Source organism: Aethalodelphis obliquidens, unplaced genomic scaffold (genome assembly GCF_003676395.1).
Source record: "Aethalodelphis obliquidens isolate GAN/ISIS:26980383/991018 unplaced genomic scaffold, ASM367639v1 scaffold14, whole genome shotgun sequence".
NCBI lineage: Eukaryota > Metazoa > Chordata > Mammalia > Artiodactyla > Delphinidae > Aethalodelphis > Aethalodelphis obliquidens.
In genome coordinates this window covers 36,731,209-36,757,979 of record NW_020837958.1, presented here as the reverse complement: position 1 = coordinate 36,757,979, position 26,771 = coordinate 36,731,209, and the positions used below count along the sequence as shown (strand labels likewise).

The window sequence follows — 26,771 nt, the reverse complement described above, 5'->3', positions numbered from 1 at the left end:
TACACAGAAAATCAATAAGGCAACAGAGATCCTAGATGATACAATAGAACAGTTCACATTTTCAGGAAATTACATCCAAAGAACCAGAATACACATTCTTTTCAAGTGCACATGGAACATTCTTTAGGACTGATCACATACTAGGACACAAAACAAGCCTCAACAAATTTAAGAGTATAGAAATTATCAAAAGCATCTTTTCTGACCACAATGGCATGAAACTAGAAATCAACCACAGAAAAAAGAAATGAGAAAAAAGCAATTACATGGAGGCTAAACAACACGCTACTAAAAAACCAAACAATGGGTCAATGATGAAATCAAACAGGAAATTTAAAAATACCTTGAGACAAATGACAATGAAAATACAACCATACAAAATTTATGCAATGCAGCAAAAGCAGTTCTTAGAGGGAAGTTCATGGTGATACAGGCCTTCCTCGAAAAGCAATAAAAACTTCAAATAAACAACCTAACCTACCACTTAAGAGAATCAGAAAAAGAACAAACAAAACCTAGAGTCAGCAGAAGGAAGAAAACAATAAAGATCAGAGAGGAAATAAATAAAATAGAGACTAAAAAACAATAGAGGGCTTCCCTGGTGGCAAGGTGGTTAAGAATCAGCCTGCCAATGCAGGGGACACCAGGGTTTGAGCGCTGGTCTGGGAAGATCCCACATGCAGCAGAACAACTAAGCCTGTGTACCACAACTACTGAGCCTGTGCTCTAGAGCCCATAAGCCACAACTACTGAGCTCATGAGCCACAACTACTGAAGTCCGTGTGCCTAGAGCCCATGATCCACAACAAGAGAAGCCACCACAATGAGAAGCCCGTGCACTGCAACAAAGAGTAGCCCCCACTCGCTGCAACTAGAGAAAGCCCACGTGCAGCACGAAGACCCAACGCAGCCGAAAATAAACTAAATTAAAAAAAAAAAACAACAGAAAGAAAAATCAATAAAATCAAGAGCTGGTTCTTTGAAAGGGTAAACAAGTTGGCAAACCTCTGGCCACACTCACCAAGAACAAAATAAACAAAATAAGAATTGAAAAAGGAGACATAACAACCGATACCTGCAGAAATACAGGAAACCATAAGGAAATACTATGAACAATTATATGCCAACAAATTTGATAACCTAGAAGAAATGGACAAGTTTCTAGAAACATATAGCCCACCAAAACTGAATCAAGAAGAAACAGCTAATTTGAACAGACCAATCACTAGAAGTGAAATAGAATTTGTAATCTTAAAACTCCCTACAAACAAAATTATAGGACCAGATGGCTTCACAGGCGAATTTTACCAAACATACAAAGAGGAACTTATACTGATCCTTCTCAAACCCTTCCAAAAAACTGAAGAGGAAGGAACATTCCCAAAGACATTCTATGAAGCCACCATCACCCTGATACCCAAACCAAACAAAGACACCACCAAAAAAGAAAATTACAGGCCAATATCTTTGATAAATATACATGCAAAAATTCTCAACAAAATATTAGCAAACCAAATTCAACAACACATAAAAAAAAATCATATGCCACAACCAAGTGGGATACATCCCAAGTTCACAAGGATTGTTCAACACACGCAAATCAATCAATGTGATACACCACATAAACAAGAAAACACAAAAACCACATGGTCATCTCAGTAGATGCAAAAGAAGCATTTCACAAAATTTAACATCCATTCATGATAAAAATTCTTACCAAAGTGGGTATAGAGAGAACATATCTCAACATAATAAAAGCTATTTATGACAACCCCACAGCCAATGTAATACTCAATGGTGAAAAGCTGAAAGCCTTCCCACTAAATTCTGGAACAAGACAAGGATGCCCACTCTTACCACTTCTATTCAACATGATATTGGAAGTTCTACCCACAGCAATCAGACAAGAAAAAGAAATAAAAGGTATCCAAATGAAGGGAAGAGGTAAAACTGTCATTATATGCAGATGACATGTTACTATATACATAGAAAACCCTAAGGACTCCACACAAAAACTACTAGAACTGATAAATGAATTCATCAAGGTAGCAGAATATAAGATTAACATACAGAAATTGGTTGCATTTCTTTACACTAACAATGAAATATCAGAAAGGGAATGTAAAAAAACAATACCTTTCAAAATCACACGCCCCAAAATAAAATACTTGAGAATAAACCGAACCAATGAGGTGAGAGTTGTATGCTAAAAATTATAAAACATTAATAAAAGAAATTGAAGAAGACTCAAAGAAATAGAAAGATATCCCATGCTCTTGGATTGGAAGAATTAATATTGTTAAAATGAGCACACTACCCAAAGCAATCTACAGATTTAATGCTATCCCTATCAAATTATCCATGACATTTTTCACAGAACTAGAATCATCCTAAAATTTATTTATTTATAAATAATCCTAAATCCTGGGTCCATAAAGGACCCAGAATTGTCAAAGCAATCTCAAAGAAAAAGAACAAAGAAGGAGGCATACACCTCCCAGACTTCAGACAATACTACAAAGCTAAAGTCATCAAAACAGCATGATACTGGCACAAAAACAGACATATGGATCAATGGAACAGAACAGAGAGCCCAGAAATAAACCCATACACGTATGGTCAATTAATCTTCGATAAAGGAGGCAAGAATATACAACAGGGAAAAGACAGTCTCTTCAGCAAGTGGTGTTGGGAAAGTTGGACAGCTTTCACCATACACAAAAATAAACTCAAAATGGCTAAAGACTTAAACATAAGACATGACACCATAAAGCTCCTAAAAGAGACCACAGGCAAAACATTCTCTGACATAAATAGTACCATTGTTTTCTTAGGTCAGTCTCCTAAGGCAATATAAATAAAAACAAAAATAAACAAATGGGACCTAATCAAATTTACAAGCTTTTGCACATCAAAGGAAACCATAAACAAAACAAAAAGACAACCTACAGAATGGGAGAAAATATCTGCAAATGATGCTACTGACAAGGGCTTAATTTCCAAAATATACAAACAGTTCATACAACTTAAACAAAAAAGCGAACAACCCAACTGAAAAATGGGCAAAGACCTAGACATTTCTCCAAAGAAGACATACAAATGGCCAACAGGCACATGAAAAGATACTTAACATCGCTAATTATTAGAGAAATGCAAATCAAAAGTACAATGAGGTACCACCTCACACTGGTCAGAATGGCCGTCATTAAAAAGTATACAAATAACAAATGCTGGAGAGGATGTGGAGAAAAGGGAACCCTCCTACACTCTTGGTGGGAATGTAAGTTGGTGTAGCCACTATGGAAAACAGTATGGAAGTTCCTCAGAAAACTAAAAATACAATTACCATATGATCCAGAAATCCCACTCCTGGGCACATATCCAGACAAAACTATAATCCAAAAAAGATACTTGTACCCCTATGTTCATAGCAGCACTATTCACAGTAGCCAAGACATGGAAACAACCTAAATGTCCATCAACAGATGAATGGATAAAGAAGATGTGGTACATATATAGAATGGAATATTACCCAGCCATAAAATAGAATGAAATAGTGCCATTTGTAGCAACATGGATGGACCTAGAGATTGTCATACTGAGTGAAGTAAGTCAGAAAGAAAGACAAATACCAATGATATCACTTATATGTGGAATCTTAAAAATAGGACACAAATGAACTTATCTACAAAACAGAAATAGACTCACAGATATAGAGAACAGACTTGTGGTTGTTGGGGGGGCGTGTTGCGGGAGCGATGGAGTGGGAGTGTGGGGTTAGCAGATGCAAACTAGTATATACAGAATGGATAAACAACAAGGTCCTACTGTATAGCACAGGGAACTATATTCAATCTCCTGTGATACACCATAACGGAAAAGAATATGAAAAAGAATGTATATGTATGTATAACTGAATCACTTTGCTATACAGCAGAAATTAACACAGCATTGTAAATCAACTACAATTAAAAAAAAGAAAGTCCCTCAAAAAAAAATAGGTATGGTACACAGTATCAGATTTCAAGTTCAGGTATAATTAATACTGTATTTGTATTGTCTACCCTGTTTATAAATCCACAGTGATCCCAGACAAACTGGTATTTTTTCCCCTTTGATTTCAAAGAAAAAGAAAACTGGCCACCAAAACAGACAAAAAACAAAAAAAACTCCAACCCCTCATGAATATAATTTACTAGATTCATAATAGTCTATCATATGGATGCACAATAATTTATGTAACCATAAATAACAGTAATAATAATAGTAATAATAAAGTAATGGCTTATAAATGCTAATAGAGGAAACCATGATCCCTGGGAGCCAGCATTCATTAATTCACCCAATTCACTAATTCCTTTATTCATGAATACTGATTTTCTACAATGTGCAGGCCTGGTCTAAAGTTGGAGATACAGCAGTGAACAAAACAAACAAAAATCCTTACCCTCATGGAACCTCCTTTCTAAATGGGAAAAGAGATAATACACAAGATAATGATAAATACTAAAGAGAAAAAATGAAGCAGGCAAAGAGGATAGGATGTGTTGGGGGGAAATAAAGATTTTAGCTGGAGTATCCAGAGAAGGCTCAGGAGACGAAGGCCTAACGAAGATAAAGGAAAGGCACACGGCTATCCAAGGGAGAGCATTTTAGGCAGGGGAAACAACAAATGCAAAGGCCCTGAGGTGGGAGCACACCTGGCATGTTCAAGCAACAGTGAGAAGGCCAGCGTGGTCAAAGCAAAATGAGAAAGAAAGGAGAAGGAGAAGGAAATGGGGAAGAGGATTAAGTAGGTCATGTACAGACTTTGTCTCTTCATCTGAGTCAGGAAGCCACTGGAGGGTTTTATGGAGGGAGAAACTTACGCTTTAAAAGGATCAGTATGGATGCTATGTTGAGAACAGACTGAAGGGAGAAGGGAGGAAGAAGGTGGACCACGGCCTAAAACAGACAGAATAAGATGGAGTAAAGCAATCAAATGACCAACTGGTTTAATGACTCTACACAAAAGGTTTCAATGAATAGACTGGGGTGACCTGAAGAGCAGTTTCAAATGACTGATAGATTTAAAAAAATAATTTGAATGATCAAGAAGACATGCTAATCAAAAGCAAGGGTGAAATTGTGAAAAGAAATTATGAGGCAGTCAGAGACATCTGAATGCCGACTGAATATTTAATGACATTAAGGAATTATTGATTTTTTAGGTGTGATAATGATATTGCGGCTATTTTAAGAAGAATTCTTATTTTTTAGAGATGTATACAAAATTATTTACGGATGAAATGACCCAATGTCTGGGATTTGCTTCAAAATAATTGAGTATATGGGGGGAAAAGTAAGTGGGGATATACATGATACAAGATGATGAAGCAGGGTGATGTGGATTCATCTTACTACTCTCTCTACTTTTGCTTATGTTTGAAAATGTCTAACAAAAAAGTTTTTAAAAAAAATCAAGAATGGGCTTCCCTGGTGGCGCAGTGGTTGAGGGTCCGCCTGCCGATGCAGGGGACACGGGTTCGTGCCCCGGTCCGGGAAGATCCCACATGCCGTGGAGCGGCTGGGCCCGTGAGCCATGGCCACTGAGCCTGCGCATCCGGAGCCTGTGCTCCGCAACGGGAGAGGCCACAACAGTGAGAGGCCCATGTACCGCAAAAAAAAAAAAAAAATCAAGAATGGCATATAGCTGAGAGAGATGGTAGAACAAATACACTGAATGGAACGATAAATATTCTGAAAAAATGTCAAGAGGCTAGAATTCTGGACCAATAGATAAAATGCAACAGGAAAGGCTAGAAACTGCTATATTTGGTTCCAAAACATCAAGTGAATGTACAAAATGGACAAAACCTAGATGAGTAGCTCCTATTTTGAAAAAAGAAAAAGTTTAAGATTCTAATATACAGCAAGGTCAGCAAGTAAAATGCCAAAAATCTAAAGCAATCCCCAAGATGCATTAATAGAAGTAAAGAATTTTAAAAAGGGGGGTGGGGGGGGTTGCTCTTCCATGAGCTAACTGGCTTACACTTGCTATTGTTTGCCATCTAAGAGGGCTATGTTTAGATACTTGCAACTATGTCATATGAGGAATGGATGAGGCAGCTAGGGATGTCAACTTAGGAAAAAAGATGGAAGAAGGGGACGTGATACTAGTCTGCAAATTCCTGAACTCATCATCTTTCCCCTTTAATCTACTTTGCTTCATTACTATTTTGGTAAAAGGTGTTACCATCTATGTATTCACCTAAGCCAATAAACTGAGAATAATTCAAGATGCCTCCCTCTCTCTCACGCTCCACGTCTATTTAAAAATGTCTCTTAAAATTGTTTTCTTCCCTCCTATCCAACGTTGATGCCTCCCCTGCTCCATTTACTCCTTCTTCTTCCTGTACCCCTATTTCCCTTTGGGAATCACTCTCAACTCCACAGTGGTCAATCAGCATATTCTTTCTACCCACAGCACTGCAAATAGCTTAACTCAAGCTATTAAGATGGGAGGATGTGTTAGCTGGAACTACTGGGAAAGAATAGGTGTGGGAGGAGGGGGAGGGGATAAGAGTAAGATGGGAGTGAAGGAAGAGTTCAAAAGAACAGAAACATTCTTTCTCTGGACAATTAAGTGTGAGGAGGTGATATCTGGAACTGTTGCAACTATTTTTGCTACCCTGAGAAGTCAACAGACAGAGTCAACTTGAGAAGGAACCCAGAAGTGAAAAGGACACAGAAAATCAGATTGTGAATCTCTAGATCAAACCACACAGGAGGCCAATTCTAACACAGGGTCTTTTCATTTGGACTAATCAATACATTCTCTTTTTGACTTAAGACAGTTCAGCTGAATTTCCTGTGACTTATCATGAGAATCCTAACTGATGAGCCCAAAGACATTCGCTTAATGATGCTCATGTCTCAACTGGACTACTGCAACAATATTCTCCCTGAAAAAATCCTCACGATACAGACTTAATACTGTTGCCAAGGTGTCCTTTCAGACTGTATGTTTCTCTTCTACTCATAAACTTACAATGGCCTCCTCTTCCTTTAGAATACTATCCAAACTCCTTAAGTATGGCAGAAAAAAAAAATCTTTACAGTTTGGCCCCAAGTCTCATCTCTTACAACTCTAAAGCTATTTCAAGGCTCTGGGTGTTGTTTTTGCTCTGTGTTCCCTCTGCCTGGAATGTTCTTCTTAATCTGGCTAATAAAAACACTTTAGAATTACCTCCTCAATTTAGCCAAGGAATGCAAGGTTGGTTTAACACCCCAAAATCAATTATGTAATGCATCATATCCACAGAATGTAGGACAAAAACCCCATTATCGCTTCACTAGACACAGAAAAAGCATTTGACAAAATTCAACACCCCTTCATAACAAAAATACTCAACAAACTAGGAATAGAAGGGAACTCCCTCAAAGGGCATCTTTAAAAAAATCCACAGCTAGCATTACCCTTAATAGTATGAAAGCTTTCTTAAGATTAGGAACAATCAAGGACGTTCCCTCTTCACTGCTTCTATTCAACATTGTACTAGAGGTTCTAGCCCAGGCAGTTAGGCAAAAAAGAAAGAAAGAAAGAAAAGGCATGTAGATTGGAAAGAAGTAAAACAATCTCTGTTCGCAGAGAACAAGATCATGTATTGGAGCTAATAAACAATTCAGCAAGTTTGCAGAATACAATATTAATACACAAAAACTGTGTTTCTAAAAAAATAGTGAACAATTTGAAAATAAAATTAATAAAATAATTCAATTTACAATAACATCAAAAAGAATAAAATACTAAGGAATATATTTAACAAAATAAGACTTGTATACTGAAAACTACAAAGTTCTTTGAAATCAATTAAAGACCTAAATAAATAAAAAGAAATCCTATGTTCATAGATTGAAAGACTTAATATTGTTAAGATGGCAATACTCTCCAAATTGGTCTACAGATTCCACACAATCAAAAATCCCAGCTGGCTTCTGCAGAAACTGATAAGCTGATCCTAAAATGTGTATGGAAATGCTGGGCCACAAGACTCAGAAATTAATCTTGAAAAAAGAACACAGTTGGAAGACTTAATGCTTCATGACCTCAAAACTACAAAGCTACAGTAATCAAGACAGTGTGGTACTGGCATAAGGATGGGTGTATATGATATTTGTATCAATGGAACAGAATTGAGAGTCAAGAAATAAACTCTCACACTTACAGTCAATTGAATTTCAACAAGGGTGTCAAAACAATTCAATGTAAACAGAATAGTGTTTTCAAAAATAATGCTGGGATAAACGTATATCCACATGAAGTTGGACTTCTACCTCATACCATGTATAAAAATTAACTCAAAATGGATCAAAGACTTAAATATAAGAGTAAATACTATAAAACTTGAAACATGGGCATAAATCTTCATGACCTTGGATCTGGCAATTATGTTTTTAGATATGACACCAAGAGCAGAAGAGAAGAAAATAAGTCAGACTTCATCAAAATTAAAACTTTTCTTAAAAGGACACCATTGAGAAAGTGAAGACAACTTACTAAGTGGAAGAAAAGCAAATCATATATCTGATAATGAACTTGTACCTAAAATACATAAAGAACTCTTACAACAATAAGAAACCCAATTTAAAGATGTGCAAAAAGTCTGAATACACATTTCTCCAAAGAAGATACACAAATAGCCTATAAAAGATGTCAATGTTGTTAATCATGGAAATACAAAAAAAAAAAATCACAATAAGATACCACTTCACACCCATTAGGATGGCTATAATCAAAAAGGCAAGCAATAACAAATGTCGGTGAGGATATGGAGAAAGTGGAACCCTCACACTAATGGTGGGAATGTACAATGATGCAGCCACTTTCTAAAACAATCTAGCAGTTCCTCAAAACTGCTCATAGAGTAATCATATGAGCCAGAGATTCCACTCTTAGTTCCAGCTACACTAAAATGCTTATATTTCCCAAATGCATATACCCAAGAGAAACCAAAGCATGTATCCATACAGAAATCCGTACACAGATGTTAACAGCAGTGTTATTCTTAATAATCAAAACCCAAAATGCCCTTCAACTGATGAATGAATAAAATGTGGATGGAATATTCCACACAATGGAATATTATTCAGCCATAAAAAGTAATGAAGTACTTGGGCTTCCCTGGTGGTGCAGTGGTTGAGAGTCCGCCTGCCGATGCAGGGGACATGGGTTTGTGCCCCGGTCCAGGAAGATCCCACATGCCGCGGAGCGGCTGGGCCCGTGAGCCATGGCTGCTGAGCCTGCGCGTCCGGAGCCTGTGCTCCACAACAGGAGAGGCCACAACAGTGAGAGGCCCGTGTACCGCAAAAAAAAAAAAAAAAAAAAAAAAAGAATACAAAAAAACTGACCATTCTAACATGTGTCTCCCCACTTCCCTGCAAGGATTTGAGTACCTGTAATTGACACTTTTTTTGCACTTATTTAATGTCTGTTTCCCTCTACTAAACTGTGGATTCAAGGCAGGGATTTGGCTCATTTTTTCACGGAATTAACAATATTTATACGTTGTGTGTAAACTATGTAAAAGTGTACATCATAAATATTTGCTAAAAGACTATCCTAACAGTTGTTACATGGAAAAGGGACTGTGCTTGTTCCACATATATGCCAATGGGCAGAAATGGAAGCTACTGATATAATGGCACGAATTTTAGGAATTTTCAAATAATCAGGGCTGTCCCTTTATTCAAAACAGGGGTGTCTGGGTTCTGTGGATTCTCTGAGTTGATTCTCAAATTCTGAATGTATGTATAAAAAGCATGTGCATTCTTCCTGGGAAAAAAATCCATAACTTTCATCAGATTCTCAAAGGGGCATATAACCCAATAATGGCTAGGATTCACTGTTTTTAAAATGTCAGTGTACCAGGGCAGGGATTTTAGTTAGCAAATTTCAGTTACTGGAATACATCATTCAAGGTAGGTTTTTGCCTAGATTATACTACTTTGGTAATTAATGCAAAAAGAGAACTCACAATATTAGTATCTTCATAATCTTATTCATTTAAAAGTATTTATATAGATTGTCCATTATATGCCAACTGCTGAAGAAATAATAGTAAACAAGACCAAGTGCCTGCCCTCAGGAGCTTACATTCTAGAAGGTGGAGACAAAAAAGAGAGTAAATAAATAAGAAAATGTCGTATCATATAGTAATGCCTTCAACAGAGAAAATAAAACATGATGAAATAGGGAATGAGGGGAGTGTAAAGAGTTATTTTAGGAGCAGGAGGCTTTTTAGGACATCAGCCACCTTGTCTCCTTGCATGGCCTCGCGATAAACCTTTCTCTGCTCCAAACGCCGACGCTTCGGCGGGCACATGAACTTGCATTACTATTTGTGCCTGTTCAAACGACAGACGGTGCAACTTTTCAGTGACTCCTTCATCTCCTATGTTCACCCAGCGGTTCTTTCTAAGAATCATCTCTTAATCTCTCCCTTCTCCCTCCCTGCACTGTCCTTACCCTCAAGGGTCTCTCAGTCACCAACATTTACAGTCTAGGGCCTTGTTTATGATAGGATGGAGTTAAGTGCAGCACATGTGTGGGACACCTGGGGTCAGGAGGTGGCCAGGAACGACTTCCCAGAGGAGGTATATTTTGTCTTCAGACCTGAAATGTTGTGTAAGTCATGTGGGGTGTGGTGAAGATGGAACTTGGGGTTTTCTAGCACAGGAATAACAAAGAGGCATAAACTAGATGAATTCATAAATAGAATGTGAACTTGGTTAATTGCATGTTATTGGGTCCGGCTTCTAACCTTTTATTTCCCTCGCTTTGGCATTAACCTCTAGAAAACGTAATTATTTTTAAAGCCCCTCATTATCCTCCCCACTTCTAGGCACTTTTTGTATTCAAGTTTTCTTCTGCACCTGCCAAACTAAATCTTCTCTAAGCTTGGCTTCTTAGTTTCTTTGAACTACTGAAAAACCTGGAAAGACTTGATACTGAGCAGGACACTGTGGGGCTCCTGGGCACAAAATTCTGTGTCCCTCATTACTCGATTACAGAAAATCGGCTTCATTCAGCCTCCATGACCTTCCCAGAGTTCCAACTAGCAGGTTCAAACAGTTGCTAATTAGGGAAGGGAGGAGATGCGGAGACAAGGGAGGAACAGTGAAAAGGAACAGTAGTGTCAGAAGTTCCTTAATGGTCCAGTGGATAGGACTCAGTGCTTTCACTGCAGTGGCCTGGGGTTCAATCCCAGGTTCCCCTGGTCTGGGAACTAAGATCCCGCAAGCCACACAGTGTGGCCAAAAAAAAAAAAAAGTTATTTTAGCTAGGGTCATCAGGGAAAGTCTCTCTGAGGAGATCACATTTGAGCTGAAACATGAGCAATGAGAAGGAAGCTGAGGAAAGAACACTTCAAGAATGAAGAGAACAGAAAGTGCAAACATTCTAAGATGAGAACATTGATTATTACCACCTGCGTTAAGAGAAAAAGCCACGTCTAAACGCCTCTCTATACAACATTCAGAAGAGTGTCTCCCACTCACAGTGAATAGAACTTATTCAAGATAATTCAGCATAATGAAAATTCACTGTGATAAGAGACTATTCTAGACAAATCTTTACTGCTTAGGGTCATCACAAATTTACTCTTCTTCAATGCAGACAATATCATTAGACAAAGTGAGTAAAACCTTTGGGGTTTTGTAATAAAACAGAAAGAAGAAAAAAAAACACCATGTACTTTTTTTTTTTTTTAAGAAGTCTCTCCCAGGTAGAGTTTTACAAACAAAGATTATTAAGCAAACTCTACAAACAATTATGAGTTCGATCTGCTCTCCATCCCTAGAGCTTGGTGCTTTGCGTTTCTAGTATTTACTATCTGTGAGGTACAAGAGGGTGGAGTTACAGCCAGTGTATACAAATTAGAGGGGAATGAGTTTCAGTTCAAAAGCAGCTGTCCAACAATCAACAGGTTGAATATTAGTATAAGTGTGGAGACTGTAAAACCATGACTCAAGTTAGCGTAACTTCAGGACCTACAAAGGACTGTTCCAGTTCTTTCTCCCAGCCTTGGCATCCCTGTCGTGTTACACTCACCCATAATGCCCCAGAATGCAAACCAAAGAGTGGATTTTTAACCACCACATACATCATGCCAATAACAAAAGATTGACAAATACTTGTGCAGGTAAGGGCAACGCAGAGCTTTGTTCATCTCAGCAATTTAAATTCTTACTATTAAAATCTTCAAGTTATATTTACAAAGGCACAAAAAAAGCCTGAAGCAGTGAGCACCCAACACCAAACTGAAAGTACACAATGAATTAAGGTTAACAGTACCAATTCCAACTATTTCATTCAAATGCACGACAGAAAGCATACGGAAGCCCTGAAGAGGGGAATCCAAGAGGGAGCCCTCCTGACTCAGAGCACCTGAGCAGACGGTGACTAGTTGCGTTAGGCCAGTGAGGGGAAGGGGCTGCCAGCAACCGGGGAGTGTGCCCAGGCTTGTCTGCGTGCGCTCCTGGTCCTGCCTGCGGTGGAAGGTCAGGAGGGACCCGCTCGGGCAGCTGCCCGCTGGTGTCAAAAGAAGCCAGGGGACTGGCACCTCCCACACGCCGCCGGGTCCGCCTTCTCTAGCGGGGACGGAGATTCCCGGAGCCGCCCTCCCTGTAGCATCGCTTACCTTCGGTGAGCGGCGGTGGTTCCTGCCGCTTTCCGCGGGACAAAAAGGCCTTGGGCAGAAGCAACGACACAGCCAGGACGAGCCCCGAGGCCAGGGCCACCCTCTGCACTGTGGAGTACGCCATGGCCACCCGCCCTCGCCGCAGGTGAGCTCCAACCGGAACCGGAACCAGAAGTGGAACCGCAAAGCCCGCGGCCTCCTTCGACCCCACCGAGAGCTGCGCAGACGGCGCCGCGCGAGGGACAAGTGACCAGGCGCCTCCGGCTCCGCGGCGGAGGGCTGACCTGCTCCCCCCGCACAGTCACCTGGTGCAATGAGTGGTACCCGCGCCCTCTCATTTGTACCGACTAGACACGCCTTCCACGCCCCACGCCCACCTCGGCGTTCTGCCGTCGAAACAACCAATGGTCGTCCCTCCTCTCCATCCAGCTCACCACACTGCTCACTCCCCGCCCCAGACCGCCCATTAATTTCCTCGTTAAGGCCCCACCCAGGCCCCGCACCTCCATTGTCCATCTGCATACCAAGGTGATGATACTACGACGCAGCTGTAATGCGTTTTAAGCTTTCCATAGCTTCAGATCTTTCAAAAACTCCTCTTTATCCTCATAGAAAGGTCAAACTGCTATGACCTCAAGGCCCTGCGTGGTCCGGTCTTACCAACGCTCCGTGCAAACTAGATCATTTGCTATTTCCCCAGCATATTTCTTGCCTTCAGGGAATCTTTGCTTATCGTGTTACCTCTGCCTGGAAAATTACTAATGCATCTCCACCTGTTAAAAACTTCTCTGAAGAACAGCTGAAAAGTACTACCCTCATGAAACTGTTTTAGTCAGCCTCTCCTTCCTCTGTATCCCCACAGTTCTTCGGTACTGTCTTTATGGCTTTATTTAACAAACATTCTTTCGGTTCTTACTATGTATCAGACCCTGAAATGGCACTACAGAATCTGATGAATAAGATGGCTTCCGTATGGGGTAGATAGTTACAGAAACAAGAAAATGCAGGAAAAATGATGGACTCTGGAGCAGTCAGCTCAACTGGAAGGAGGAGGAATGAGGAGAAAACTCCTGAGAGTAGGTGAAATCTGAGTATTTGAAGAATGAGTAAGTTACTAGGCAGACAGGGGGGGAGGAGTTAGAAGGGTATACCAGGGAAAGGATGCAAAGAAAGCAAAGACGTAAACTCGAAGCTTCCTTACGTGTTCTGAAAACTATTAGTAATTCGTTTTAGCTGGGCCATGGGATTGGTGACAGGACATAAAGTGATAAGGCAATATAAGCAGGAACTAGGTTATGAGAAACTTGGATATAATTTCCAGTTAAACATGGCAGACGGAGCACACCCACTTATCTTTGCTTTCCCCAGACACCTCACAATAATGAAGATAAAAAGATAGAGTGTATCAACTAAAAGACTAGAGAGAATGGGAGAAAACATGACAGCAGACAACAAATGTCAGAATTTTATAAGATGCAACGTTATCCAATAGAAATATAAGGCCAGTCACATATGAATTTAAAATTTTCTAGTAGCCTCATTTAAAAAGTGAAAATAAACAGGTGAAGTTAATAATATACTTATTTAACCCCAAACACCCCAACTATTATCACTTCCACATGTGTAGCACTAGTCAGTCACATTTCAATGGCTTAAAAACCATGTGCCTAGTGGCTACCATATCGGACGGTGCAGGTTTAGAGCATAAAAAGGGAAGTGCCTACAGAAAGAAAGACTCTAAGAAGCAAACAAATTTGGCCTCCAGGACCTATAAAGTACTAGGAGTTGGAAGCACTGAGTTCCTTTAAGGGCAGAAATGTGCAGTGGGACTGAATAAAGAAGGATTGGTTGAAAGTCTGTCAAGAAGCAGTTGATATCCTCCAAATCTGGCTCCTCAATTACTGCAGCCAGGTGGTTGCCCCTACTGGCATCACTCAGGCATCATTATCATTGATATCATCAACAGCACTGAAAGTTATTGAGCACGTCCTATGTTCCAGGTGTTTTCCATATCATAACAATTGATTCTCCTAACAACTTTATGAAGTAAGAAATATGATGATGTACCCACTTTACAAATGAGAGAACTAAGGAACAGAAAGCCTAAGTAACTTGACAACAACTACACAATATACATTGGAAGTTATTGTTTGAATCCAGGCATGCTTACTCCAAGACTTGCTCTCTTAACCACCAGTTTTACTTTCTGGAACCAGAGATGCTCTGGACTCACAGACAGCAGGTGCAGCTTAGGAAGGTGAAGACTGATGGGATAGTCTAAAAGGTGCAGAGGAATCCCAGATCACCCCCCAAATTCTCACTCGGGTGACTGGATAGACATTGATTCCATATAACAAGATTTTGAGAACAGAAGAATCAGATCTGTGAGAAAGATGAGTTCAGATTTTGATGAGTTGAGTTTGAGGTTCCATGAAATGTCCATGCAGAGCTGTCCAGTTGGGTATATGGGTCCGAAGCTCAGAAGAGACGTTTGGGCTGGAAACAAATATGGAAGTGATCAGCCCACCAATAGTAAATGAAGTCTGGGAGAAGATAACATTAGCAAGAATGCTCATGTAAATGATAAGAGGCCACAGTGGAAACTTAGGGTACACTCTTATGTTGAAATTCCCAAGTATGAGGACAGAAATGCAGTGGAGAAGAAGATACTGATCCAGGTGCTAAAATCTTGAATGAATGAGGAGTTACTGGAAGGATGAAAGGTGACAGGAACAGAGGGTGTAGTAAGCAATCAGATGACACGCTCTTCTAAGAGTTGTAGTTTGTTTTTAGAGTAGTTGTAGCAGTGGCAGCAGCAGTCACTCGGAGGCATACTTCTAAGTGCTTTACATGCATAAATCCTTTGATGATTATACAAAACTTCCTGAATAAATGCCAGCTCTTACTAGTAACTATTTGGTCTAATTCCATTTTTTATGGTTCTACACTCAGAACAAACCTCTTTTCCTTTCACTTGCAGTCCCACTGTCATGGAACTTGTAAATTACTCCCTAGCAGCTTCTCCTGTGTTGCTGGTATTCTTATCCCTGTGATAATCGCCTTCCCAATTCTCCTGATTTAGCTCCTTTCTGCTTTCTTAACACCCAATTTCAGCACAGAAGCAAACTGCTCATGGGCCACAAGATCCAAGGAAGAGAACCTACCTTCCTCTGATGTGCAGTAAGCAGTCGAGAGGGGCTCTCTCAGCCTTAGGCCCAAAGAGAGGGGACCTCTGTTTGCCTCCTTCTCCTTGGAATCTATTTCCATTCTGCCTTGTGATGACCGGCGGGGCTCCCTGATATGAGGCCCTCGAGGCACTGCAGCTAGAGCAACTTAACTGCAGCTGCTTCCAACTGACACTGCCTAGGGGCCCCGAACTGTCCGTCCATGAGAGACATTGGAAAGTCACTCAGTGTAAAGTTGTCATATTCATAGTCATTGATCATAGTCTAACCTTTAGCCCTCTGTCGAACAGGCTGTCTACTTACTTCTATGACTTGTATTAGTGATTTTCAAACTTGACATTTTTCTGATGACAGATCTTGAATCCAGAAAGCACGGTAAGCAGAAGGCTTGGGACGTCAAGGGGAGGAGATAGAGTCAGTAAAATACGTACTGAGCAGTATCCAGTTGTTTCTGTTTCTCTGGGGAACTCTAACACAGTGACTTTAGCTATTTCCGAAAATGTAATTCCTCCTGTTATCGAGGCTTCTCCATCCCAGAGGAGATTCCAAGGATGTACCTTGGCCTCTGAAAACAGTTTTAAAGAGCCTATAAGGAAGCATAGCAGCTCCACTGTAGAGTCACGGACTCTTATTAAAGGCAGGAATCAGGGTGGCGAGCAGGGAAGTGAGACCCAAATATCCAGAAAACTGAGCAAGGCCTGTAACTTCAAAGCCCAGAATGAAAAAGCTAAAGGAGGCAAGCAGGAGATGGGACAGGATACACCCCAGAGGGTACGTTGGACCAGGGCCTTGAGAGATGGATGGGATTTCTATCAGGGATAAGGGGGACGTGATAAACATCTGCCGGTTGTGGTTGTCCACAATCTTTCAAATAGCCTTTCTTTGTCAGATGTTAGACACATTGAGAACCTCACTTTCTCAATGTAGAATCCAACAAACTATATTTCCCCTGGCCACTGGGGTGCAGATACATAACTCTGTTTCCCCAGTCAGATGTACCCATGCCTGATTTCGGTTTGGAAGTTATCTATGAGAGGAAACATCGATGCCTGGGCTGCCTTTTTTGACCGCCATAGGTGGTAGCAGAAGCGGAAGCTCCCACAGTTGGTGGCGGCCACAAGTAGCTTCCTAAAGGCAGAGCAGAGGCCACGGAGGTCTGGGGTCAGTGGTGGCAGAGTTCCCTTACTAGGCTAGTTCTGTGGAGTTTTCCCAAGGTAGTTCTGGGGGTTATTCCAAGCTCCAGAGCCCCAGCTTTCTCACCTGTGAAATGGAGATTATACCACCCGCTTCCCCTCCCTCCCTCCCTCCGTGAGCTAGCAAATGTGATGGAGCCTGGAAGGCAATTGTGTGTGAGACCAAAACAGCAGCAGGAGCTGCAGCTCAAAGCATGTCCAATGAAAGGAAATTGGAATCCGAAAAGGGAAGATGGTTTCAGAGGAAAACCTACAGGGAGGAAACCTCTAGAAGGCCCATATTCCTCACCCTAAAGCTCTACCCAACTGGGACTGTGTGGGTAAAGGTGAATGGCATGAGGACCCAGATTTCCTGGTGGCGAGGCGAGAATACCCTTACTGCTTTGCTACCAACACTCCTCGCTGGCCCCTGCCCCTGGTGACACAGAACAGAGAGAAGTCACAGTTGGATACCTTGGGCCTTTCTGCCTTCAATGAGAAGAAATAGTCTTTGGCTCCAATTAATTAAGCAAACTGATAGAAATTCCCTGCTTAAGTCACACTTTGCATATCCATAATCTCTGCACTACATTTTCTGTATACTTTGCCCCTGGGTAAAGAATGGTGAGCATTTAAATGCTTGCTCACATAATCTTGCTAAAGCACACTCCTGCCTATAAATATTCATGCCACTGCCAAAACATTTGCAAGCTTCCCCCAAAGGTGAAATGTGTGTAATGTACTTTGTCTTCTGGGTATAAATATTATCCAATACATTTTAGTTAATATGAATACACTAATTATTCCTGTAACCCTTTTAAAAAGGGTCATCTTCATGATGTGAATTTTTAAAAAATGTAATTACAGTAATTGGATACTTAATCTAATTAAAATTTGCTTTATCTTTAATGGGAATTTTTCTAAAGAGGCTGAATGACAATTGGCCTTTTGATAATGACTGTTTTCTTTCTGCAGGGAGATCAAGTTGGTGAAAACTGGAGAACCAGGCAGTTTTGTGTCTGTCAGTGCCTTTTTCCTTACGACTCAAGTCCTTCTGTAGTGAATATGGGTTTGGGTAACTAAAGAGGGTAGAGGAAAGGACCAAGGGAATCTTTCCCATTCCAACAGTTGAAGCTACTCCCCTTCCTAGGAAGCAGCCCTCTGCTCCCCTGGACTAATGATTGGTCCACTCATGATTGGGCATGTGACCTAAGCCTGCTAGATCAGGGTTCCTCACAGGGCTTGCTGGAACTGGAGCTGGAAAAGCAGCAGCTCCACATTGCTTTGGGGGCCTTGGGGCTGGAAGGAGTTGTTGTGGATGTTATAGGTGCTCCAGTGTATCCCATTGGTCCACCCTTGAGGTCACCTGCTGACAGTTCCTACACAGAATTTGGGGTCCTGTGTCTCTCTGCATAAGGCCATTCTCTGGCTGGGGGAGCAAGGTAGGCCTGCTGGAGAGCTCCCATCCCCAGAGCAACTCTCAAACAATGAGACAGGGGAGCTGGGAGATAAATACCTCAGCTTCCTTGCTCCAGGTGGACAACCGGAGGGATTCTCTGCACATTCCTTCTGAGGCATCCCAGTGGAATTGGGCTCTACCTGCTCCAGCTGTGACTGCTCATCCACACGCCCATTTTGGGGCTTCTTCCCCTCCCTTGTCTCACTTCCCCACTCCCTCATCATGCTTCTTGAGATCATCTCCCAAATAGAGCAGTGCACCCAAACTCTTGCCTTGGAGTCTGCTTTCAGGGAGCCCAAACTAAGACAGATACACAGTTGGGGATTCCAGATAACTGTTTTCTCCACCATGTGGAATAGGCCTGTCTGAAGGAGGAGAGCGAAGCCAGAAGAAACAAGCAGAAAAGAGGCGGATGGAGAGCGAGCCTGGTGGTGTTGAATCCTGGTTCCACCCCCAAGACTCTCCTTGCTCCTGTTGCTTCCTTGATTCCTTGAGCTTCCCTGAATCTACCCCAGCTACACGAGCCAATACATTCCTCCCATTTTTGGGGTGTGCATTAAGCTTACTTGAGTTGGACTTCTATCGCTTGCAACTGAAAGTATCATGACTCTTGCAACAAATAAGTGAATTTGCACACAAAGCATTCAGAATAGAGCTTGCCTCAGATTAAATGCTGCTACCGTCACTGCTACTATTATTATTAAGTGCACATCGTTATTTTTCAATGTCTAACCTGCTTACAGAAAGGACTAGGGATCAAGGACCTAGAGCCTAGAGAAGAGTCATAAAGAAGTCAGTTTAATTCTAGCTAATTTCCTCCCTTTGGGCTTTTTTCATAACTTGATTGGATTGATGCCCACTTTCTCTCTCACTGGGAGATATTTATGCAATCAGTAACTATAGCTTTACTGTCTTCTTATTGATCACTAACAACGAGCAATTAAATATCATTCTATTTTGTTTAAGGGCCACATTGGTTTTGCTGTAATTTTGTTACCAAATCTGAGTGGCATAGACACTACTGCTCAGCATCAATGCCCAGTCAGGTTCAAGTCATGGCAGCTCTGACTGGCTGCAGGGTCACAGTAGGAATGTCATGAGCCCCATCCTCCAAAAAACATATTTAAAATTATATTTTATGAATGCACTGCTATAAAGACATGTATGTTAATATTATATATTAAGACACTTTCTACCTAAAAATCCTTCTTTCCTTCTGACTTTAAGAGAAATTAAAGCATTTTAGTAATGTGGCTGCTGCTTTCTGTTTTCCATGACACATAACAGTTTTTAATTGTATCAAGCATCATATAAGTAAAATGTTGTCATTTTTAGAAAAGTTGCCAGCAGACGTGTTTGCATTCTAGGCAAGATGAAAGACTTGATCTTGGCAGAGGGAAAATGCGTCCAGAAATCTTCTGGTTAGGCAAAGGCAAGGTCCAGAGGGTCATCCGGACTGAGTTGAGACAAGACAAAGGGGCTTCTCAGAATAAATTCAAGTGATGTTTTCCTTCAATGAGATATTGTTATATTGCAAAATCTGGGGCTACTTTTGGTGGCCCAGAGACAGGAATTTGACAGCCTAGGGTCTGGGGAAGAGAAGGCAGGGTTTGAAGGCTGGTGATTTGTGGAGGAGCTTGGGCTAATAGAGAGTCAGCCAGGAAAGAGCTCCCTGGGATGGGCAATGCCTGGTGGCCTATGGATTTAATGCAGTGATATCCAGATTTTCCTCTTGCACTGATTCCTCTTATGATTTCTTCAAACCTTTAGAAAAGTCTGACACAACATGTGTCATTGGTGCTAGGGAATAAGGGAGGGGACTGTTCTCCACTCGGAGCAAGGAACTGTCATCTTGTAAGGCCAGGGCGGAGGCAGCAGCATTGAAGCAGTAGAGAATGCTAATCCCAACAGCCAAGGTGAATGGAGGGTTGTGGGTTGGCCTGGTGAATGCAGAGAAGTAGGCTGCAGTGTATCCGGTCAAGAATGCACCTGAGGCAAAGGCTGTTTCTCCCAAATGTACTGGAAGACAGTGATCCTTCAAGCGAAAGGGGCAGAGACAGGGGTTGGATCCTGCTATGAAGTTAGGGGGTCCCAGGCAGCCAGGGTTCGTAAATATCCTCACCTCTCTGAGTACATCTCCCGGGATGTCTCTTCCAGCTCCAGCCACACTGGCCTCCTTGCTGTCACTCACACGTGCCTGGGCAGTGCCACCCTGAGCCCTTACACTGTGCTCTCTGTTGGGATGGTCTTACCCCAACCATCTGCATGGCTTGACCCCTCACCTCCTTTAAGTCTTTGCTCAAATGTCACTTTTCTCAGTGAGATCTTCCTTGGCCAACGTTTTTAAGGTAAAACACCCCTTAGCCCCCCTGTTCTGCTTTATTTTCTTCCATGGCACTTGTCTTAGTCTGTTCGGGCTGCTGTAAGAAAGTTCCACGGACTTAGAGACAGCAGATCTGTATTTCTCAGAGCTCTGGAGACTGTAAGTCTGAGATCAGGGTGTTGGCAGATTTGGTGTCTAGTGAAAGCCTGCTTCCTGGTTCATGGATGACCGTCTTCTCTGTGTTCTCACAGGGTGGAAGAGGCAAGGGAGCTCTTTGGGGTCTCTTTTATAAAGGCACTAATCTCACTAATGAGATTATGACTTAATCACCTCCCAAAGTCTCCACCTCCAAGTACCATCACATTGGGGGTTAGGTTTCAGGGGGATGCAAACATTAAGTCTACAGCAGCAACTTATCACCTTCTGCTGCTTATTACTTTCATTTCTCTCCTGCCCCTCTCCTCTAGACTATAAGCTGCATGAGGGCAAGGAGTTTGCTTGTTTTTGCATACCCAGTGCCTAGAGCAGTGCCTGGTACATGGTAAATTTCAATAATATTTGGATGAATGAATGAAGATGATAATGTCTAGATTCTACAGACAAAGTGCTTTGGAAAAACTAAACTGATTGGAAATCAGTTTACATGCCTATTATATCACAGCTGAAAACCACAGTTGGGTAAATAAAGTGGGAACAGGTTTACAGTGAATGATTGATCATCCACATTCTTACGTTTGGCTTAGATGGTGTTTACCATGCTGTGGCTGGGTGGTTTTTAAATGGTGTTCTGTAGAAATTCAGGTGCTGCAGGGCTTCCTTTGATGTTTGTTCTTAATTTTATTTTCAAATATATTTTTAACTATTTTGAGAATAGAACACGTACTCGAATGCAGTATATATTAAATTTGAATATATTGACAATTTCTGTTGTATTAACGAGCACTGTCAGGTTAACTCATTTAAAAAACTACAGCCTAAGGATAAAGATTCTTCATTCTTCTGCCATTTATATAAATATATTTGGATTTCTTATAAATTGTGTTCATAAAAGGTGATAAGTTTGGAGTTCTTCATTTGTGACACTTTATTCAATAAGGAATGCAAACAGATAACTCTGGTGATTCTCTATTGGAAAATAAAAGTTTTCTACTGTTTACTTTCAAGCTTCTGAAACAGGTTAATTGAAGATTATCCTGAGGTTGAAAGGCAAACTTAAAATATGTTGCCGTCTTCACTACATTTCTCTGGCATCAGAATATTCTCACTACTATGCGATCAAAACAAAAGGCAGAAATAAACTGGGTGGCAAAACTGGTAAGTAGCAGAAACTCTCCTCAATAGCCCTTGTTTTCAATATTTTTTGAAATGGTGATTATTTGGGTGGTCTTCTTTTAATTTTGTTTTTCTTACGAAACTGATGCAGCTATGTGAATAAATAGTGTCACCACAAGGATACAGTCGCATGTTTTCATAAAGTTTTGGCACCTTATAGATCTTTACACTCTCCCTCACTTTCTGGGTTGATACAGCTGTTCATTCACATCAGCGTTTTGAATGTGGGAAGTTGAATCACTGGGGATTTTTTTTTTTTAATTTTAAAACTGACAAATGTAAAATTCACTTTTTTTCCTATGAGTTTTATAGGTACGTAGATTCTTATAACCACCACCTCAGGATACAGAACAATTCCAACATCCCAGAGAATTCCCATGTGCTGCATCTTAGTCTTCAGATCCTCCCCCTACACCTTCTCCTGGCAACTACTTATCTGTTTTCTGTTTCTATGTTTTTGCCTTTTTCAGAATGTCTTATAAATGGAAAAATATAGTATGCGATATTTTGAGACCGAGTTCTCTCACTTAGCAAAATGCATTTGAGATTCATCCAAGTTGGTGTGTGTATCAGTAGTTCATTGCTTTTTGTTGCTGAGTGGTATTCTATTGTGTGGATGCAGCAGAGTTTATTCATCTGTTGAAGAATATTTGAGTTGTTTTCAGTTTTTGCCAATTAAGAAATGTTGCTATAAACATTTGTGTACAGGTTTTTGTACACAAATGTTTTGTACGTAGAGAAATGGCTTTCACTTATCTAAGATAAATACAAAGAAATGGGATTCTGGGGACGTAGGTAACTGTGTGTTTCACTTTTAAAGAAACTGCCACACTATGTTTTCCAGAAGGCTGTATTATTTTGCTTTTCTACCAGCACTGTCTGAGAGTTCCAGTTGCTCCACATCCTCATCAGCACTTGATATTGTCAGTTTTTGTTTTTAATTTTATCCATTCCAATCTATGTATACCAGAATGTCCCAATATTTTTAACTTATATTTATCTAATGACTAGTGTTGTTGAGCATTTTTCATGTGCTTATTTGGTAAAGTGTCTATTTAAAACTTTTGCCATTTAAACAATTGGGCTGTTTTCTTTTTGTTGAGTTTCAGAATTCTTTTCATATTCTGGGTACAAGCCATTTATCTGGTATATGATTTGCAAATATTTTCTGCCAATCTGTGGCTGATATTTTTCTTTTAAGAGTATCCTTCAAAGAGCAAAAGTTTCTAATTTTGATAAGGTCCAATTTATCAATATTTCCTCTTTTGGATTGTGTTTTTGATGTCATATCTGGGAACACTTTGCCTAACCCAAGGTCAAGAAGATTTTTTCCTACATTTTCTTCTGTTTCTACATTTCTACATTTCTTCATTTAGGTATATTACCAATTTTGAGTTAATTTTTTATATGGTTGCTTTTAATTCTTGACATTTCAAAATAATTGGTTGTTTTAATTATTTGATTTCCTTTTTTAAAGATAGTGATTTTGTTTTTATAAAACAAACATGTCTATTATAAGAAACAATACAGATACAAACAAGAAAGCTAATATCCACTCTGCTACCTGGAAGTAACTAGATTTTGTCAAAGAGGAGATTTTGCCTTGTTTATAGCCTGATTTATTAGCCTTTCCTATAAGGCTTTGGGGTTGTATGCTTAAGAAAGCTTTCCTTACTTTAAGCCTTATTTTTCCTTACTTTAAACAATATGCTATTAAATAACCAAGAGATCACTGAAGAGATCAAAGAGGAAATTAAAAAATACCTAGAAACATATGACAATGAAAACACAATGACCCAAAACCTATGGGATGCAGCAAAAGCCGTTCTAAGAGGGAAGTTTATAGCAATACAATCCTACCTCAAGAAACAAGAAATATCTCAAATAAACAACCTAACCTTACACTTAAAGCAATTAGAGAAAGAAAAACAACAAAAAAATCAGAGTTAGCAGAAGGAAAGAAATCATAAAGATCAGATCAGAAATAAATGAAAAAGAAATGAAGGAAACAATAGCAAAGATCAATAAAACTAAAAGCTGCTTCTTTGAGAAAATAAACAAAATTGATAAACCATTAGCCAGACTCATCAAGAAAAAAAGGGAGAAGACTTAAACCAACAGAACTAGAAATGAAAAAGGAGAAGTAACAACTGACACTGCAGAAATACAAAGGATCATGAGAGATTACTACAAGCAACTATATGCCAATAAAATGGACAACCTGGAAGAAATGGACAAATTCTTAGAAAAACACAACCTTCCAAGACTGAACCAGGAAGAAGTAGAAAATATAAACAGACCAATCACAAGCACTGAAACTGAGACTGTGATTAAAAATCTTCCAACAAACAAAAGCCCAGGACCAGATGGCTTCACAGGCGAATTCTATCAAACATTTAGAGAAGAGCTAACACCCATCTTTCTCAAACTCTTCCAAAATATAGCAGAGGGAGGAAAAATCCCAAACTCATTCTACGAGACCACCATCACCCTGATATGAAAACCAGAAAAAGATGTCACAAAAAAAGAAAACTACAGGCCAATATCTGTGATGAACATAGATGCAAAAATCCTCAACAAAATACTAGCAAACAGAATCCAACAGCACATTAAAAGGATCATACACCATGATCAAGTGGGGTTTATCCCAGGAATGCAAGGATTCTTCAATATATGCAAGTAAATCAATGTAATACACCATATTAATGAATTGAAGGATAAAAACCATATGATCATATGATCATCTCAATAGATGCAGAAAAAGCTTTTGACAAAATTCAACACCCATTTATGATAAAAACTCTCTAGAAAGTAGGCAAAGAGGGAACCTACTTCAACATAATAAAGGCCATATATGACAAACCCACAGCCAACATCGTTCTCAATGGTGAAAAACAGAAACCATTTCCTCTAAGATCAGGAACAAGACAAGGTTGCCCCCTCTCAGTGCTATTATTCAACATAGTTTTGGAAGTTTTAGCCACAGCAATCAGAGAAGATAAAGAAATAAAAGGAATCCAAATCAGAAAAGAAAAAGTAGAACTGTCAATGTTTGCATATGACATGATACTATTCATAGAGAATCCTAAAGATGCTACCAGAAAACTACTAGAGCTAATCAATGAATTTGGTAGAGTAGCAGGATGCAGAATTAATGCACAGAAATCTCTTGCATCCCTATACACTAATGATGAAAAATCTGAAAGAGAAATCAAGGAAACACTTCCATGTACCATTGCAACAAAAGAATAAAATACCTAGGAATAAACCTACCTAAGGAGACAAAAGACCTGTATGCATAAAACTATCAGACACTGATGAAAGAAATTAAAGATGATACAAACAGATGGAGAGATATACCATGTTCTTGGATTGGAAGAATCAACCTTGTGAAAATGACTATACTACCCAAAGCAATCTACAGATCAATGCAATCCCTATCAACTACCAATGGCATTTTTCACGGCACTAGAACAAAAAATTTCACAATTTGCATGAACACAAAAGACCCCGAAGAGCCAAAGCAATCTTGAGAAAGAAAAACGGAGCTGGAGGAATCAGGCTCCCTGACTTCAGACTATACTACAAAGCTACAGTCATCAAGACAGTATTGCACTGGCACAAAAACAAAAATATAGGTCAATGGAACAGGATAGAAAGCCCAGAGATAAACCCACGCACATATGGTCATCTTTGATAAAGGAGGCAAGAGTATACAATGGAGAAAAGACAGCCTCTTCAATAAGTGGTGCTGGGAAAACTGGACAGCTACATGTAAAAGAATGAAATTAGAACACACCCTAACACCATACACAAAAATAAACTCAAAATGGATTAAAGACCTAAATGTAAGGCCAGACACTATAAAACTCTTAAGAGGAAAACATAGGCAGAATACTCTATGACATCACAGCAAGATCCTTTTTGACCCACCTCCTAGAGAAATGGAAATAAAAACAAAGATAAGCAAATGAGATCTAATGAAACTTAAAAGCTTTTGCACAGCAAAGGAAACCATAAACAAGACGAAAAGACAACCCTTAGAATGGGAGAAAATATTTGCAAATGAAGCAACTGACAGAGGATTAATCTCCAAAATATACAAGTAGCTCATGCAGCTCAATATCAAAAAAACAAACAACCCAATCCAAAAATGGGCAGAAGACCTTAATAGACATTTCTCCAAAGAAGATATACAGATTGCCAACAAACACATGAAAAGATGCTCAACATCACTAATATTTAGAGAAATGCAAATCAAAACTACAATGAGGTATCACCTCACACCAGTCAGAGTGGCCATCATCAAAAAATCTAGAAACAATAAATGCCGGAGAGGGTGTGGAGAAAAGGGAACCCTCTTGCACTGTTGGTGGGAATGTAAATTGATACAGCCACTAGGGGGAACAGTATGGAGGTTCCTTAAAAAACTACAAATAGGGCTTCCCTGGTGGCGCAGTGGTTGAGAGCCTGCCTGCCGATGCAGGGGACACGGGTTCGTGCCCTGATCCGGGAAGATCCCACATGCCGCGGAGTGGCTGGGCCCGTGAACCATGGCCGCTGAGCCTGCGCGTCCGGAGCCTGTGCTCTGCAACGGGAGAGGCCACAACAGTGAGAGGC

At 40.2% G+C, this 26,771-nt stretch overlaps 1 protein-coding gene across 6 annotated transcripts in view; it reads right to left on the bottom strand.

Moving 5' to 3' along the window:
* Positions 1-12,948, bottom strand: part of RIC3 (RIC3 acetylcholine receptor chaperone) — a 54,695-nt gene extending 41,747 nt beyond the window's left edge. For 3 of the 6 annotated variants that reach the window (XM_027115473.1, XM_027115474.1, XM_027115476.1), the window contains exon 1: positions 12,681-12,941. In XM_027115473.1, coding sequence (XP_026971274.1) covers positions 12,681-12,804 — 124 coding nt within the window. In that variant the 5' untranslated portion in view covers positions 12,805-12,941. Of the gene's footprint in view, positions 1-12,680 lie in introns of all 6 variants that reach the window. The other 3 variants (XM_027115478.1, XM_027115479.1, XM_027115475.1) reach the window with 3 other exon arrangements.
* Between the last annotated feature and the right edge of the window lie 13,823 nt (positions 12,949-26,771).